Below are 14,902 nucleotides of genomic sequence, written 5' to 3'. Positions count from 1 at the left end.
CTCTTCCTACTAGCTCTCAAACGATTTAGGCCTATGACACCTTCCTGGCCCCCACTGGAAGTTCAACAGAAGATTGTTCCTGCCCCTCTTAGACTGACTGGTTGCTAGCCTTCCCTATCTAAGCCCTTACATTGTTTACATTTACAGACACTTCCCTGGACATGCTAAGCCACCTTTCAGCATCTTGGTAGCTAATTATTTGCAGTCAAAAAGTACAGTTTCATAAGCAGCTTTGTGCTTATGAAATAAATTACTGGCACTACCCAGTTTTTTTTAAGTTCAGTATATATAGTTATCGTGGTAGGTTGTGGCAGAATCTTCAAGTTAAAAAACCCTACCCCAGTAATGTAATATAAAGTTTCAATCCTGCATTTGGTTTTGGGCATTTGCTCACCTAGAACCTGGATATATGGACACGCTAACAAGTTATCCCAAAAACTGGAATAACATATCAAAGGCACACTCAGTCTTTTGGCAAAATGTATTGTATTAGCTTCTATGAAGCTCAACAATCATATGTGAATTTTCAGTTAGCTATTTCACAGCTGCATCCCCATGAATCACATAGAATAAAATCAGTTTATTAGTTCTATAACAGAACCTCAACTCACTGGCCTAGTGACCATACCCAGAAACATCAGAAAATTTACATTTCACAGGAAAACACGCACAAAGATAAAGGAACATGTTGTAATTTAAAACGGATGAACCAATCCCCCCCCGAAAACCAACAGCGGTCACTCCCGTTGTTTCTCCCCTCAGCCCACAAAACCACATGTTTTTCCTTACTACCTTAGCTACCATAGGCACAAATTTTATTGAAACAGTTTCACTGTTGGCTCACTTGTCTTGACAGCGAGGGTAGGAAGTTCATCTTCTCTGAGCATTCTGCCAGTGCCTTTCTGGACCTCTTCAAAATTTAGTTTTGTTATTAATAAGTCTGCTCTCAATCATTGAAGGATTGCCACCTTCAAGCTACATAGCTTGTAGACAGTACTCTGGATGAATTTAAGCTTTATATTCTTGTGAGGAACTAAAAAAGGGACTGCAAAAGCAGAGGACACGAGACACCAAAGTTTCTAGTGCAGAGGCAAGACTTTGTAGCTGTAAGCAATTCAACTCTTCCTTGTTTTAGGCACAAAAAGGGATGCAATACATACTTCATCACTCAGTTACAGCATGTACATGGGTATATCTAAAGTAAAGTTGAGGCTATGTCTTTATTGTTCTATTGCTAAAGCATTGCCAAAGTATATTGAAAAGTATATATTCCAGTCCACACCCTTATCAGCTTTCTCCCTAGATAAATGTTACATATATATAGTTTATTTATCCTTTAAGGTTGCATAGGAAGACGTGTGTTGTCCTAAAATACTAGTGCAATTACTCATTTTCTGAATAAGGATCACTTGTTTAAGAACAGCACCTCTGCAGCACATTTTGAAATTGTGTCATTTTAATGCCTTTTAAAAAGAACCAGCATAAAAAACAGGGCATTGATTGAAGTGTGTAAACTGACTTCACCAGGACATCACAATTAAAATGTCTTCTACCTTTACTGGTATATTAAGAAAGCAATCAACAACAGAAGAGGAAACTTAAGTATTCTATGTGTGGTCCAGCAACCCATAGCATAATTAAATTCCACTTACTAAACAAAATTTTCTTTTAAGCTGTGTGCTACTTACCTATAATTAAATCCAGTATATTCCATACCAAAGTTATAGGACCATTACTGTAACATTTTAAAATAAGAATACCATTAAAACTTAACATACAGCCCTAAACAGGAATACAAGTCCAGAGGGTGAGTGGCTGTACTGATGCACATTTTGCTTTTTCAGAAGAAATCTGCTGCCTACAAATAGTACCTTAACATGAGAAGTATTAGTCCTTTTTCCTGAGCCACAGGACACTAGTTTCTCAAGTTGTTTTCTTTCTAGTTTATTTTCCTCAGATGGATTCCTTCCTTCTAGTTCTAGTGTAAGTAAGGATGAGTTTGCCAGGAAGTATATGGTTCAGAGCATCCAAAAAACTTCCACTGGCAGCAATTCCATTACAGAATCAGATACATAGACCTATCTTTCTTTCTGAATGCACAGAAGAAAAATGACTCTTCATTGTGACAGAAAGACTAATCTAATTTATCTGACTAGTGAAGGGGTAGTTAAAAGACTGCCTATCTATTTCATGCTTCAAGAAATTATTTCAAACCTCTAGATGGCAGGTAAGCCTGGGAAGGCTGGGGACTAGATCGCGCAAGCTGAAGTATCTCAGGACTGTGTTGATGTATGAAAAATGAGTCCCTGAGCAGGTCTCAAGATCTGCCAAGTATTCCTCCTCTCCAAACGGAAAAGCAGACAGTTGTATCTACCACCAATTAGATCAACATTTACGTGCACACAGAGATCTGACTAATCCACAATAAAGGGCAAAGGACAGTCATTGCTTTCAATCCTAAACCCCAAGAAATGTAAAGCAGAAAATCTGACAAAAATTTTACTCAGATCTCAGGTTCACAGGGTATGGCTTTCGTTGGTGGTTTGGTTTTGGGTGGGTTTTTTTTGTTGGTTTTTGTTTGATTGATTCCCTCCCCCCCTTCCCCCCCCCCTTTTTTGGTAGTCCCCATGGATGTTTTACATGCCAAAAGAAAAAAGGCAGCAAGGCAAACTTGTACTCAATTGTCTTCACAATATTATTTTAACAAATAATGATCTAAGCTGTGACAGTTATCTTTAAAATATACATATTAATACCCCGAGATTGTCTCATGAATTGTTGATATCACAAATTATGCAATCTGTTTCACACTGGCACTTACAGTGCAGCATAGGTCCAAGGTTCTTTCACCAGTGGAAGAACTCCACTGTTTATCACAAAGGTATCTATGGGCTCATTTAAGAACCCAAAGCAACTGGCATAGCAAGCTCCACTAAGAGCTTATCTATCACACATCTATCCTTCCTTCCAACCACCTATTAGTTGGTCCAATAAAGTTTGTTTCTTCTTACAAGCCTCATGTCAGCCTATATAAAAGTCAGAACTCATCCACTTACCCCATTAAATATGTGAAGTGCTCACAAGCCACATGCTAAGTATGTCACAGTAAAAACAGACGTACTGCTATTTACCCCTTTAAAATGGAATGGAGGTTCACCCTCAAAACAAAAATTTGAGATAAAAGGCTGGTAAGACGATAGAACTTGAAAGTAATTTTCCAGTGTTAAGTCTTACATTTCTGCGAGATTTTTCTTGAAATTTTATGAGCACAAGTGACAACTGCAGGCAAACTCGAAAGCAAGTCTTCCACCTCAGGCTGCAATTTCACTAGTAGCTGAGGTGACTTAAGTGGCGTTCTGCAGCCAAAAAGGAAAGATCTTGCTCACTCTTCCATCCCACAGTTCCACAAATGGATCTTGTGTGAGGTGGCTTCAAACTTCTGCTGATGTAGAGAGTTACCAGTTTTGAAGAGGCATTTGGAGTACCAAGTTGATTTTCTTGTGGTTTAGTGAGTTTAGGCAGTTCAGGTTCTATGAGCAGAGCTAGAAAGAAGCAATTGTTCCCTTTCAGCTGCTAAGCTCCACACTTGGCTTATATAGAATCAGGTTTAAACTCTGAACTTGCCTATTACTAAGGGCAAGGATAAGTAGGCTTCACCTGAACAAGTATGTGCTACAAAGTAGGATTAATACACACACCAAGAAAGATTTGGTTATTTCTAAGGCTCAGAGTGGAGCCCTACATTCAATCTCTATTAGAGACTGCTTCACTTAAATAATGAACAATCCACCTGCAAATATAAATTTCTGTCTATGCAGCATTTGAAAGCTTTAAGAACAGCATTTTTCCTTCTCCAGCACAGAAAATGTACAGTGCTGTTCTAACACGACAGATTCATGTTTAATATTTTTGTGAAAACATGGTTAGAGAAATAATCACCAGTATCGGATTTGTGCAGTGCTAGATTACAATACGTCTGACCCAGAGTAGCAATGAGCACAAAAACGAAATGCTGTTGTACCGACAAGCATGTGTCATGGTTTGCACTGATCTTACAATTTTATGCCTACTTTAGTATACTTCATGTTTGATCTGGTATAAAGCCTATTGATACAAAGCTCACCCCTCAATGCTCATTGAACAGTTTTGAACCAGTAAAGCAAGTTTATACTAGATGAGCACTTTATGCAATAGAGCTGTGAAATATTCAATGTCATTTTAGCAGTCCTAAAGCTCAAGCTACTCTATCATAGAACCATGACCTCAAGCTAGTCAGGATTGTAAGTAAGAGTTACTTTGCTCAGCATTTTTGCTGGTCTTGTCCTTTCTTACTCCCTGCAGTTGATTCTGCATCCCACATTGGCCTTACCAGTTGTTCAGTACAGACAGTTTATATGGTGCGTGATTAATTATATCAAGGAGGAAACACAGGTTACATTTTCCAAGGAAAGATATTTTTTACCGAGACTGGTTCTCCCCATTCAGTTTAACACACAAGCCTACTTAACACACAAGCCTACAAACAGCTGCAGCCACACAACCACTGGGACTGCCTGTGAGCAAAATTACAGTATGTCTACACTTATAAAAAACTATTAAAGCTGAAGACCCAAGAGTGTTTCAACACATCACCTGTACCTGACAGGATTTTAGCAAGTCTGAGCTGACCAGACAGGCAACAAAATACAATCTGGTTCAGCATTTCTAAACCTTTAAGGGTTTAGAAACCTCTAATTCTCAGCATCCGTGAGATAAGAACGGCAAACAAAGTGCAAGACCTACAGTTCACTTCTCATCCATCTCAGTAGCATTCTTTTGGGGCTCACAATCTATGGCTTAAATAATTGAAGCAAGGTGCAAACTGGAGGTGAGAAGCTGCTTTTATGTATACAGAATGCTTTGAAGCAGTAGTAACCCATATCCATCTTCCAAGTAAAAGCCAAACAAAGGTAAACATGTAAATAGCTTTAAAACCTTCTAGTCTTCTCTTAAATAAAATACATTGAAAGTTGTAGTATCTGAAACATAAAGAAGAAAAAAGCCAGATGATAATCCTCAGGAACCTCAGCTATTTTGTGATTTTCACACCTATGCTTTGCCCATCACTCCCAACACATCTTTTGGTGTAAAGCAGAGTGCAAATTATCTATATAACATCACAAAAAAACCAGAGAGAAATAACACAAATGATTCATGAAGTGTACAAAAATGTTGAGAACTACTTTGCCTCCTATTTTTTGGTACAAGAACATACAATATCATCTGCAATAGAGGCAAAAAATTACTGTATTACTGAAGTTAAAGGACCTGCCTTTAAACACGAGGCGGGGGGGGGGTGGGGGGGGTGGGGGGGAGTATGTTTACCTGTTGCTTCTGGTACGCAGTGTTCGGGTTAATTTTGGACTCCAAAAGAAGAGAGCCTAGAAAAAAAAAGTTCCACTTATTTACATGTGTACTAAAATTTCAACCTCAACGTGAATTTTCTGATGACTCTTTCCTATGACTGTAGGTATTAACACCTTTCCTCCCAACAACAAGCCTGTTAAACCCGTATCCTACAGCTTTATATTTAATTTTTCCCTCAAAGATACTGTTCACATAGTACAGAATGTTCAAGAGCATTTTGAGGACTGGATTTTTAATCTCTTTCTTATTGTAAGTAATGGCTTTTCCACAGAAAATTTTAGAGACTACTGTAAAAATCAGCACACAAAACGCATCACAACTGCATTCTTTAGATCACCTATGGTTCTTTTGTACAAAATTTGCTAACCATGTAGTATTTGTTCTTGAAGTTTAGCTAAAACACTTATATTAGTTTGCTGGAAAACACAGCTAGAAACTAATGCTTACAGTGGCAACCATTGTGACTGCCAGTACCAAAAAACTTCATATATGATAACCAGAGGAGCAATGGTTTCACAGCAGCTTATACTGATTTAAGACACAGAACAGCAATTCCATTCTCATGTCTCTGTTTTCTTGCCCTTCCTTTTGCATAAGCATTAGTGTGAATACATGTCATATTTAAACGGTTTGGAGGGTTGATCTAGGTGAAAATAACCCTTAAAAGTGCTTTTATTTTGGCTCCAATCACTTCCCTCATCCACCCTGCTGCACAAATGCCAGTGCATGAGGGACTCTTTACAGCCATGACTTAAATTTACTTATCTGCAGAGCTCCACTCAACATACATGAAGTACCGATAAATTAACTTGCACAGTGAGTCTTGTAATTAAAATACAAGGCTGCAAGCATCCCTTTAAAGAGGCACTTCTCCATTCACTTACCTGCTTAAATCTATTTTTTAAGAAAAGTCCAAACTTTAAGAAAAGTCTCAACTTCTCAGTTTCATAGCTATAATTGTAAGGCCATCTTATATTTACATTACTAGAATATCTGCCAAATATCCTCACAAAATCTACACTAAAGAAAATTAAAATGCTTCAACCAGGCCAAACATGGAAGCCTGAGAACTTGAAGACAGGACAAGAAAACAAATTACGTGGATTTGAAAAACATACTTGGAACTGAAAACTGTACTTCCAAATCTCACAGTAGAATCAACAATGACTAGCTAGTTTTTGCTGTCTGAAGAGTATACCAATTATAAAATCCACGGCAAAAAATATCCCAAACCAATGTTTGTTTACTAAGTATCACCACCCTCAATCTCATAGGCTACATTTACAAAAAAAACCCTCACTCCTTTTCTGAAGAATTGCTACTAACTAATCATAGAATAGTTTGGGTTGGAAGGTACCTTAAAGGTCATCTAGTCCAACCTCCCTACAATGAGCAGGGACATCTTCAACTAGATCAGGTTGCTTAGAGCCCCGTCCAACCTGACCTGGAATGTTGCCAGGGATGGGGCATCTACCAGCTCTTGGGGCAACCTCTGCCAGTGTTTCACCACTCTCATTCCGAAAAATTTCTTCCTTATATCCAGCCTAAATCTGCCCTCTTTTAGTTTACAACCATCGCCCCTTGTCCTATCGCTACAGGCCCCGCTAAAAAGTCTGTTCCTATCTTTCTTAGAAGATCCCTTTAAGTACTGGAAGGATGCAATAAGGTCTTCCGGAGCCTTCTCTTCTCCAGGCTGAACAACCCCAACTCTCTCAGCCTGTCCTCATAGGAGAGGTGTTCCATCCCTCTGATCATTTTTGTGGCCTCCTCTGGACCTGCTCCAGTAGGTCCATGACTTTCCTGTGCTGAGGGCTCCAGAGCTGGACACAGTACTGCAAGTGGTGTCTCACCAGAGCAGAGGGGCAGAATCATCTCCCTCGACCTACTGGCCACGCTGCTTTGGATGCAGACCAGCATACTGTTGGCCTTCTGGGCTGCAAGCACACATTGCCGTCTCATGCCCAGCTTTTCATCCACCAGTACCCCCAAGTCCTTCTCAGCAGGGCTGCTCTCAATCCCTTTATCCCCCAGCCTGTACCGATACTGGGGGTTGCCCTGATCCAGGTGCAGAACCCTGCACTTGGCCTTGTTGAACCTCACGAGGTTCACATGGGCCCATTCCTTGAGCCTGTCCACGTCCCTCCGGATGGCATCCTGTCCCTCAGACGTGTCATCTGCAAACTTGCTGAGTGAGGGTGCACTCGATTCCACTGTCTATGTCACTGATGAAAATGTTAGGTTGGGGGAGGCGAGGGAAGAGAGACTGAAGAATCAGATCATAGAACTTCACTTGCTTAAAGAGTGGTGTATCATGAAAGAATTACATAAATATCACAAAAGTTTGCTGTCTGACAAGAAAGGTTATTACTTCATGAATTCAGAAGCTTTATCAAGGATTTTGACATTCACTAGTTTACTGTGTATGTGATAATCAGATACAATTAATTCATCTTTTTTTAAAATTAACAAAGTAACTTACCTGTGATGGCTGCTTCTCCCTAATTTCTAAGTCTGTTACTCTACAAGAAGCAGGCTTCACTAACGAAATTGGCTTGAGAAGGTACTGCCCCATCTCAATTGATCTTGCAGTAACAGCTAAGATACAATCCAACAACAAAACTGAACCAAATAGCCCTCACGAGAAAACAAGACAACAAAAAAGCTCTCCCCTCACAACTACATGTACTACCCTTTCTTAAGAATTTTTCTGGTTTTCTAATCTCCATTAGCTCTGTTAACAAAGCCGTTTATTTGCTTACGTGTGACAACATAAGAAAAAAAAATATCACAAACTATACTGCAGGACAGAGAAGCAAATATCTAAGATAAGCTCACTGATGAATCCAATACACTGTGGTACTTAGGCCATAGTCTCAAGCTTTGAATTTTGGGTTTGCGTAATGAACATCTAAAACCAGCATTCCCTTTTCCGTTACTATCATGTTATACATAGTGTTTCACATCAATCTTACTTTCAGTTTCAAAGCCTCGGCTTCAATTACATGAAGTTTTAGAATATTACTTTGTGCTATTAACTTGATTGACTAACTTCTAGAAAGTCTTTACTGTCTAGAAATATTTAATAGCAAGTATGAATTATAATCTTGTAAGAATTAAAAGCGATTGAAAATTCAACATTATATTTTAACTGCTGAACACAGATCTGCAGACACTAAAATCCTGAAATTAGCAGAATATCATAGATAACTTGAACACCATGTCTGACAAAATACTATTAAAAAAATAATAATCTTGAAGATAACTGCATGCAAACATTTCAACTTCCAGGCTAGAAGCAGACAGTCGAGAATGACCTCTTTAGTTACTAGACTTACCACAAAAGAGCATTTCTTTTTCTCTACTAAACCTAATGCCTGCAGGAAAGGCAAATCAAGCCTTATAAGGCTTGACTTGCTTCCCATTACCACATGACTCAACTTACTCCTCACCATTCCAGACGATAACCAGAAAAATACGAATTTGGAGATAGAAACATACCGAAGCGTAAACCATGCTCTGTAACCTCTAACTGCCCCAAATCCACCCTTCTGGAGAATGTGATGCTCCATTTGTGCAATTTGATCCCCTCAAAGGGTTCAACAACTCAAAAATCAGTGACTATCCTACTAGTTAGTTCAGTGAGTTTATTTTCATACAGGAAGTTTTACAGGATCAGGCCCCTTCCTGGTATGAGGCAGTCCTAGGTCTCTGTTACTCGCTTCTGGGAACCAGGCAACAGTAACAGATGTCTGTAACACAAATATATTCTTTAGACAAAGGTTACAGAAGTTTAACATACCACAAATAAAGTTCTTCTCCATTCAAAGTCAGTATCAGTATTGATTCCTAAATACAGTTCAAGATGCTTACTCTTGCATTTGTCAGAAGCAATTACTTTCCATGTAGTTGTTTTTCTCTTGGTACTATCCTAGGATATGTTAAGACTATCCAGTCTAGTTTATAAGACTACACGAACAAAATTTCATTCTCACTGACCCAATGACTCTATTGAAAGTTAGGTAAGACCTAAAAACTCACCTTAATACAAGCTATGGTTTTAATAAAGCCCCCAAAATTATGCAGATCCAGTTATTTTCTAAATTACAGCCTTGAATTAATTTGTAAAGGTAACTGCAAAACATTGGTTCCAGAAAGTAACATCTGAAACCACCTATAAAGAAGAAAACATGGATTTGCAGAATTCTGTTATTTGCCACTGTAATGCACCATAGCACATCTGGGGTTTTTTGTTAGTATAACATGGTTCTGTGCTGTGAAAGGAATGCATGTATAGGGAAAGCCTTGCTTGAAAGAGATTATATACACACATACAATGCTATTTTCAAAGATATTTAGAGGACATCAAATATCCCAATCCAAATCTGCAGACTTGTTGATATACATGCATATGGAAGAGATCTGCTGATATGGAATACTGCTCCTCTCCCATTAAACTTATGTGGATCAAAAGGCAAAGAGGTACAGTGTCGCTCATCCCTCCCCACCAGTATAAATGTTTATGTTTAAATGAAAATTTAAATTCAAGAGCTGTTTTTTCCAAGATGCACACAGAAGTTGAAGTTCTGCAATCAGTTCTGCTGCTACTGAATCACAGAAACCAATCCACAGAAACTTTTTTTGACCCCTTCTCAAGGGTCAAACACAAATATTAAGGAGATGGGAGAACCAGAAGAAAGGAAACAAAAAAAAAATTCCCCCACACCCCATATGTTTTTCATTTTAACCTAAGCTAAGTACATAACCACAAAATTTTGTGTAAGTAAATAAATAAAATTCATCCCTTGAGTTTGAGCAAGGTAAAGCAAACTTAAGCCAAATTTTGGCTAAGCCTTCTGCTGGTATTACGGGGTTAATGATACATAGTGTAACACAGCAGCGAGGATGTGGATCCCTAACCTGTGGCAAAAGTCATTAACACATGGAATTCAGAAGTGGCAAACTACAACTTTTGAATAAAAGTGATTAGATAGTTCCTAAAAGAAAGCTGGGTAATATGGCCTTCAATGGGGGAACTGACTTTGGCATGTGGAAAAGTTTAGTTACAGGACTAGTAAGCTTTAATTAAAAGTTTAAGCCTTCAAATTAACCCAAGTTAGTTGAACAGAAAAGTTAATTTTAGAACTCACTTCAATCATCTGGGCCCAGAACAAAAAAAGCGATCTGCAACTATACAGTGACAAATCTAGAAGCACCTAAACATTTTAAGAATGAGGTAGGCCAGAGCAGCCTAAAATACCATGTGAAAAACAGGTAAGAGACCACAGGCTTCTGGTTACACACAGAAATTCATATGGAACGTGATCATTTTTAAGAAAAGATCTTGCTATTTCTGTACTGCAATTCAAGTAGAACACACTGCAACTAGGAATCACACAGAGAAACTTTTCAGGTTTCTAAGTTAAAAAAGTTAACAGTTGTTTATGTATAAAAAAATACAATTCCCTGTTTCAAAGCAAATATATCTGAAAGCAGTTTATGGTATTTCTGTACTATAACAGATTACTCCAAATTGCCTGCAATGACTCTTAAAGTTTAGTGCCTGGGAGCATTACACATCTCAGACTGCAACACAAATCACTCATCTGCTCTAAATTCTTTTCTTTTAAGATGGTGTTAAAAAACCACCAACCGAAAAAAAAAACCCCTCCACTCTTATAGATAAAATGCACTCTTATTCAGTTCCTATTGCTCTCATTCCAGGTGATAGCTTACCTTGGACCTGGCATACTGATTGCAGCTCCCTTATCTGAACACCCTGACCCTGCCATAAAATCTCAACCGCTTGTAAAGCGGCCATGGCCCTACACCAAGCCACAGCTGCACAATCAAAAGACTGAACTATGTGCTAGCCCACATGGTCAGCCAAATGAACCTCTGGTAACTCTGCTGCTGCTCTGTGCACAGCCGAACTGGCTCTTTAACAGCAGTGGGAATTTCCCATACACAGCAGGAACTGCTGCTAACATCCCCCATTCAGGAAACGGAGCCCTCAATTTCAGGCAGATCCCGAGGTTTTCAGTCAGCTTCCTGGAGTAAGTCAGTAGGAAGATGCCAGTGTGCACAGGATGAATCTCAGCTCAAACGCTAGGAAAAAGCTGGTTTAGAAAAGGAGGAAGGAAGAAGTTTCATTGTGGAAAGAGGAGGAGCTGAGAAAGAAAGACAATACAAGAACGCAATGGAAACATGGAGGCAAATGGTATATTAGGTCAGGTTCCTAGCACTTGTATGTTTTTGGTAACTGGGGAAAAAAACCCAACCAAACAACAAAATCACAGTCAACTACTTCATTTAGTTAAAAAAGCATGCGAGGGAACACACAAATTGCATAGTACCTAAAACACAAGCCTGGCGCTACCTTTTTCCGAACCATTTCCTCACATGTAAAAATGACTGCATTTGCCTTCAAAACTAGCCCACAATTGACACTGGGAGTAAACAAAACACAAACCAAATTTTATGAGGTGTTTACACAAGCAAGTTATAAAAACTAACCTATTAATAGAGTGCACATTAACCCAGGACTGATACTACCTACTAAATTAAGAACCTAAGCTCCATATATTATTCCATACTTTTAAAGCATATATATACATCGTTTGAAAGAAGTCTAATGTTTGCATCCTGTTAAATATACTTCTGTGTATTAGGTGCAATTACTAAGTTTGAGCCAGTTCTGCTTTGATTACATTATCTTAGCTATGCAACACAAAGTAATGACTTTATTTTTGTTTTGGGATCATATATACCAAGTTGTATTTTGCTTCTTACAAATGTACATTTACAAGAAATAAGCTGGCAACAACAGTCCAATTCAGGTTCTAATCAGTCTTAAGCATACATATCCCACTGAAAGTTAATAAGGGATTTTAGTTTGAATGGGCTATTTCTTCACAAGCAGGTTATAAACTGCAGTTCTTTTGCTTTCTTTTTTGAAAAAGAACAGAAAAATAATCAGGAAATTGTTTACGGTAGAGAAACATGTCAGTTTTTAAACATGAGCACAGGAGCCATGTAGACAGCAAGGACTGTAGCTACAACAAAATATGCTGTAAAGATTAGCCTAAAAGTTTAGTGATAACCTTCTTTTTACCTTCTCCCTTGTGTTGACATTAAACTAGGTCTATTTCCGTTTTGAATGTTTTTTACACTATGAAGTTGTCCAAACTATAAATGTATCTTCTTCACTGTAAAGTAAATAAAACCAACTATCAATTTAACTTTTCAAAGTATAATCAAAAAACTAGAAAACTCTGTGATTCATGCTTATCAGAACCTCAGTTATCGAAGTCCTGCTCAGATGAAAGTTAGATTCCTCCATATCACTTTATGATCTTTGCTCTAGAGATTATTATACAGTTTGTCAGAACTTTCTCAAACAGGAAGAATTAACGATTCTCAAGTTGCTTTTCATGCTAGTTCCAAATAAAGAAAATTACAAGGTCTGTTGACAGTCACAAGCTACAACTAGATCTACAAGTCACTAGATACAGTAGCTATATATCTAAAGAAGTAGTGTCATGTGCTAACAGACTTTACTAGCAAAACGGTACATGCTAGATTATTGCGAAGTATACATTTTAAAATCCACTCTGATCACAGCAATCATGAACTCACCCAACCAATAATCAAGACTAGCCCAAACATGTAACTACAGGGGTTGATACTACTACTCAACTTACACTATTGTCATATGTCGTTAGAAAATGTGAAGGAAGTTGATAATGCATTGTTTTACATTTCTTTACAGGAAGATCTAGAACTGCTGAAAGAACTGAGAACTATTATTCCATTAAAAAAAAGCATCTCTGAAAATGTTGTTCTGCCCATTGCATTGTCTTTATTACTATAACTGTACTTTGATAACTGTTGGTAACTTTTAGAATGTCTTGCATAATTCTTGCTACCAAAGGAGGAGGAAGAAAAAAAAAAAAAAGAGGGTGTTAGCTATCCAATAACCTTTTAAAAATTTATACTAAAAAACATGATCTAAGTTTTTAATAACTCCTTTCACGAGGGCATCACTTCCAAAAACATCTAAGGAAGGACACATCACAATGATCAGTTTTGAAACTGGAGCACACTGGGCATCTAGTGACAGATCACTAGATACCCAAACCACAGAAGATTTACAACAAGACCTGAACATATTTTGTATGCAACAGTATATTCACTATGAACCAAGTGCCTACTATGCTTGCACTTGATGGCAATCTTCCATTTCTTTCACTTGGCCTAACACAAATGAACTATGGTTAGTGCCTACTTGCTTCTAGGAATCACATCTGAATTATACAGCAAAACATAACGGCAACAGACACAAAGCCAAGCCTAGTTCCTTTTCTGGGCAGTGTGAAGCAAGATTGTACCTTCAGACACACACACACTTACCATCACTCTCTGCCCTGACTAGCAGGGACATGCCCTTCAGCCTCTCGACGTAGCAAGAGGACACATGCCCTGTGCCTCGATCATCCCACTGGCGGTCCTCATTTAGCGTGTAAACCTTCACCCTCCGCCGGGTGTCAGTCATCCTGCCGCCTGCCACACCACAGCCACCACTCTGGGTTGCAGTTGCTGGAGGAGCAGGAGGCTGGCCGGGGGCTAAGCCCCCCTCAAAAGAGGGGAGCGGGAAAGAAGGCAGCAGCCCCACACGGGCACGCCAAGCAAGCTCTTCTTACTCCTCTTCAGTGCTCCAACGGGATCCTCATTATCGAGGATAACAGAGGACTGGGGGGCGCAGAGGAAGGGGGCAAACAAGAAAAGAGGTGAAGATGTGAAAGGGGAGCTGCTCCAGGCACAGTCAGGCACTGCATAAAAAGCGAGTAAGCCTACACAGGGGAGAGCCGCAGAGGGGAGAGAGGCTCTTTGCAGGGTGAAGGGCAGGCAGGAAAGTCGTCGAAAAAGGGATCCTGGAGGAGACGTGGATCCACGAGAGTGGAAGCAGCGGCGGACAGCAGATGGCACGGGCGACAACGGGCAGCCGGCCCGGGGTGACAGGAGCAGGCGACCGTGGAGGCCGGGGCCCTGGCGAGGGAAGCCGATGGGAGGCTGGAGAGGCCGGGGTGAAGCAGGCGGGGGAAGGCAGGCGGGAGGGGGGCCGCTCGCCTCAGCCTGGAGCTCGGCTCTATTGTGCAGCAGCTGCCCAGGCCCGAGGCCCCTCGCTCGCCGTCCGTCAGCGCGGGGCTTCCAGGAGCCTTCCTTCCCGCCGGGGCTGGCCGGGGCCTGCGAGCACTGCCTGTCCCGGGGCGGGATGAAGCGGGCAGGCGGGCTTAGAGCCCCCTCTCCCCCGTGGGCTGCCGTCGCAGGCGGCGGCTTCACTCCCAGCCAGACTCCGCCGCCATATTCTTCTTCCTCCTCCTCCTCCTCCTCCTCCTCCCGGTGCTGCGGCGGTTCAGTTCCGACTCCTCGGCGCGCCCTGCAACGTGGCTGCGCTCCAGGCACTCAGCAGCCCGACCGGCAGAGATACGCTCTGCCC

General features: G+C 40.2%; 1 protein-coding gene across 1 annotated transcript in view; it reads right to left on the bottom strand.

The window, feature by feature from the left end:
- PPP4R3A (protein phosphatase 4 regulatory subunit 3A) overlaps window positions 1–13,957 on the bottom strand; it is a gene marked incomplete at both ends in the record, with an annotated part of 44,084 nt that extends 30,127 nt beyond the window's left edge. Inside the window, 2 exons of the mRNA XM_082000319.1 lie at window positions 5,365–5,420; window positions 13,816–13,957. Of these exons, the coding sequence (XP_081856445.1) occupies window positions 5,365–5,420; window positions 13,816–13,957 (198 nt within the window). The remainder of the gene's footprint in view (window positions 1–5,364; window positions 5,421–13,815) is intronic.
- Window positions 13,958–14,902: the final 945 nt, after the last annotated feature.

This window comes from Phaethon aethereus, assembly GCF_964289735.1.
Source record: "Phaethon aethereus genome assembly, chromosome: 5".
Classification (NCBI taxonomy): Eukaryota; Metazoa; Chordata; class Aves; order Phaethontiformes; family Phaethontidae; genus Phaethon; species Phaethon aethereus.
Note: the sequence above shows the minus strand (reverse complement) of the source record. Positions and strands in the feature narration are given on the sequence as shown.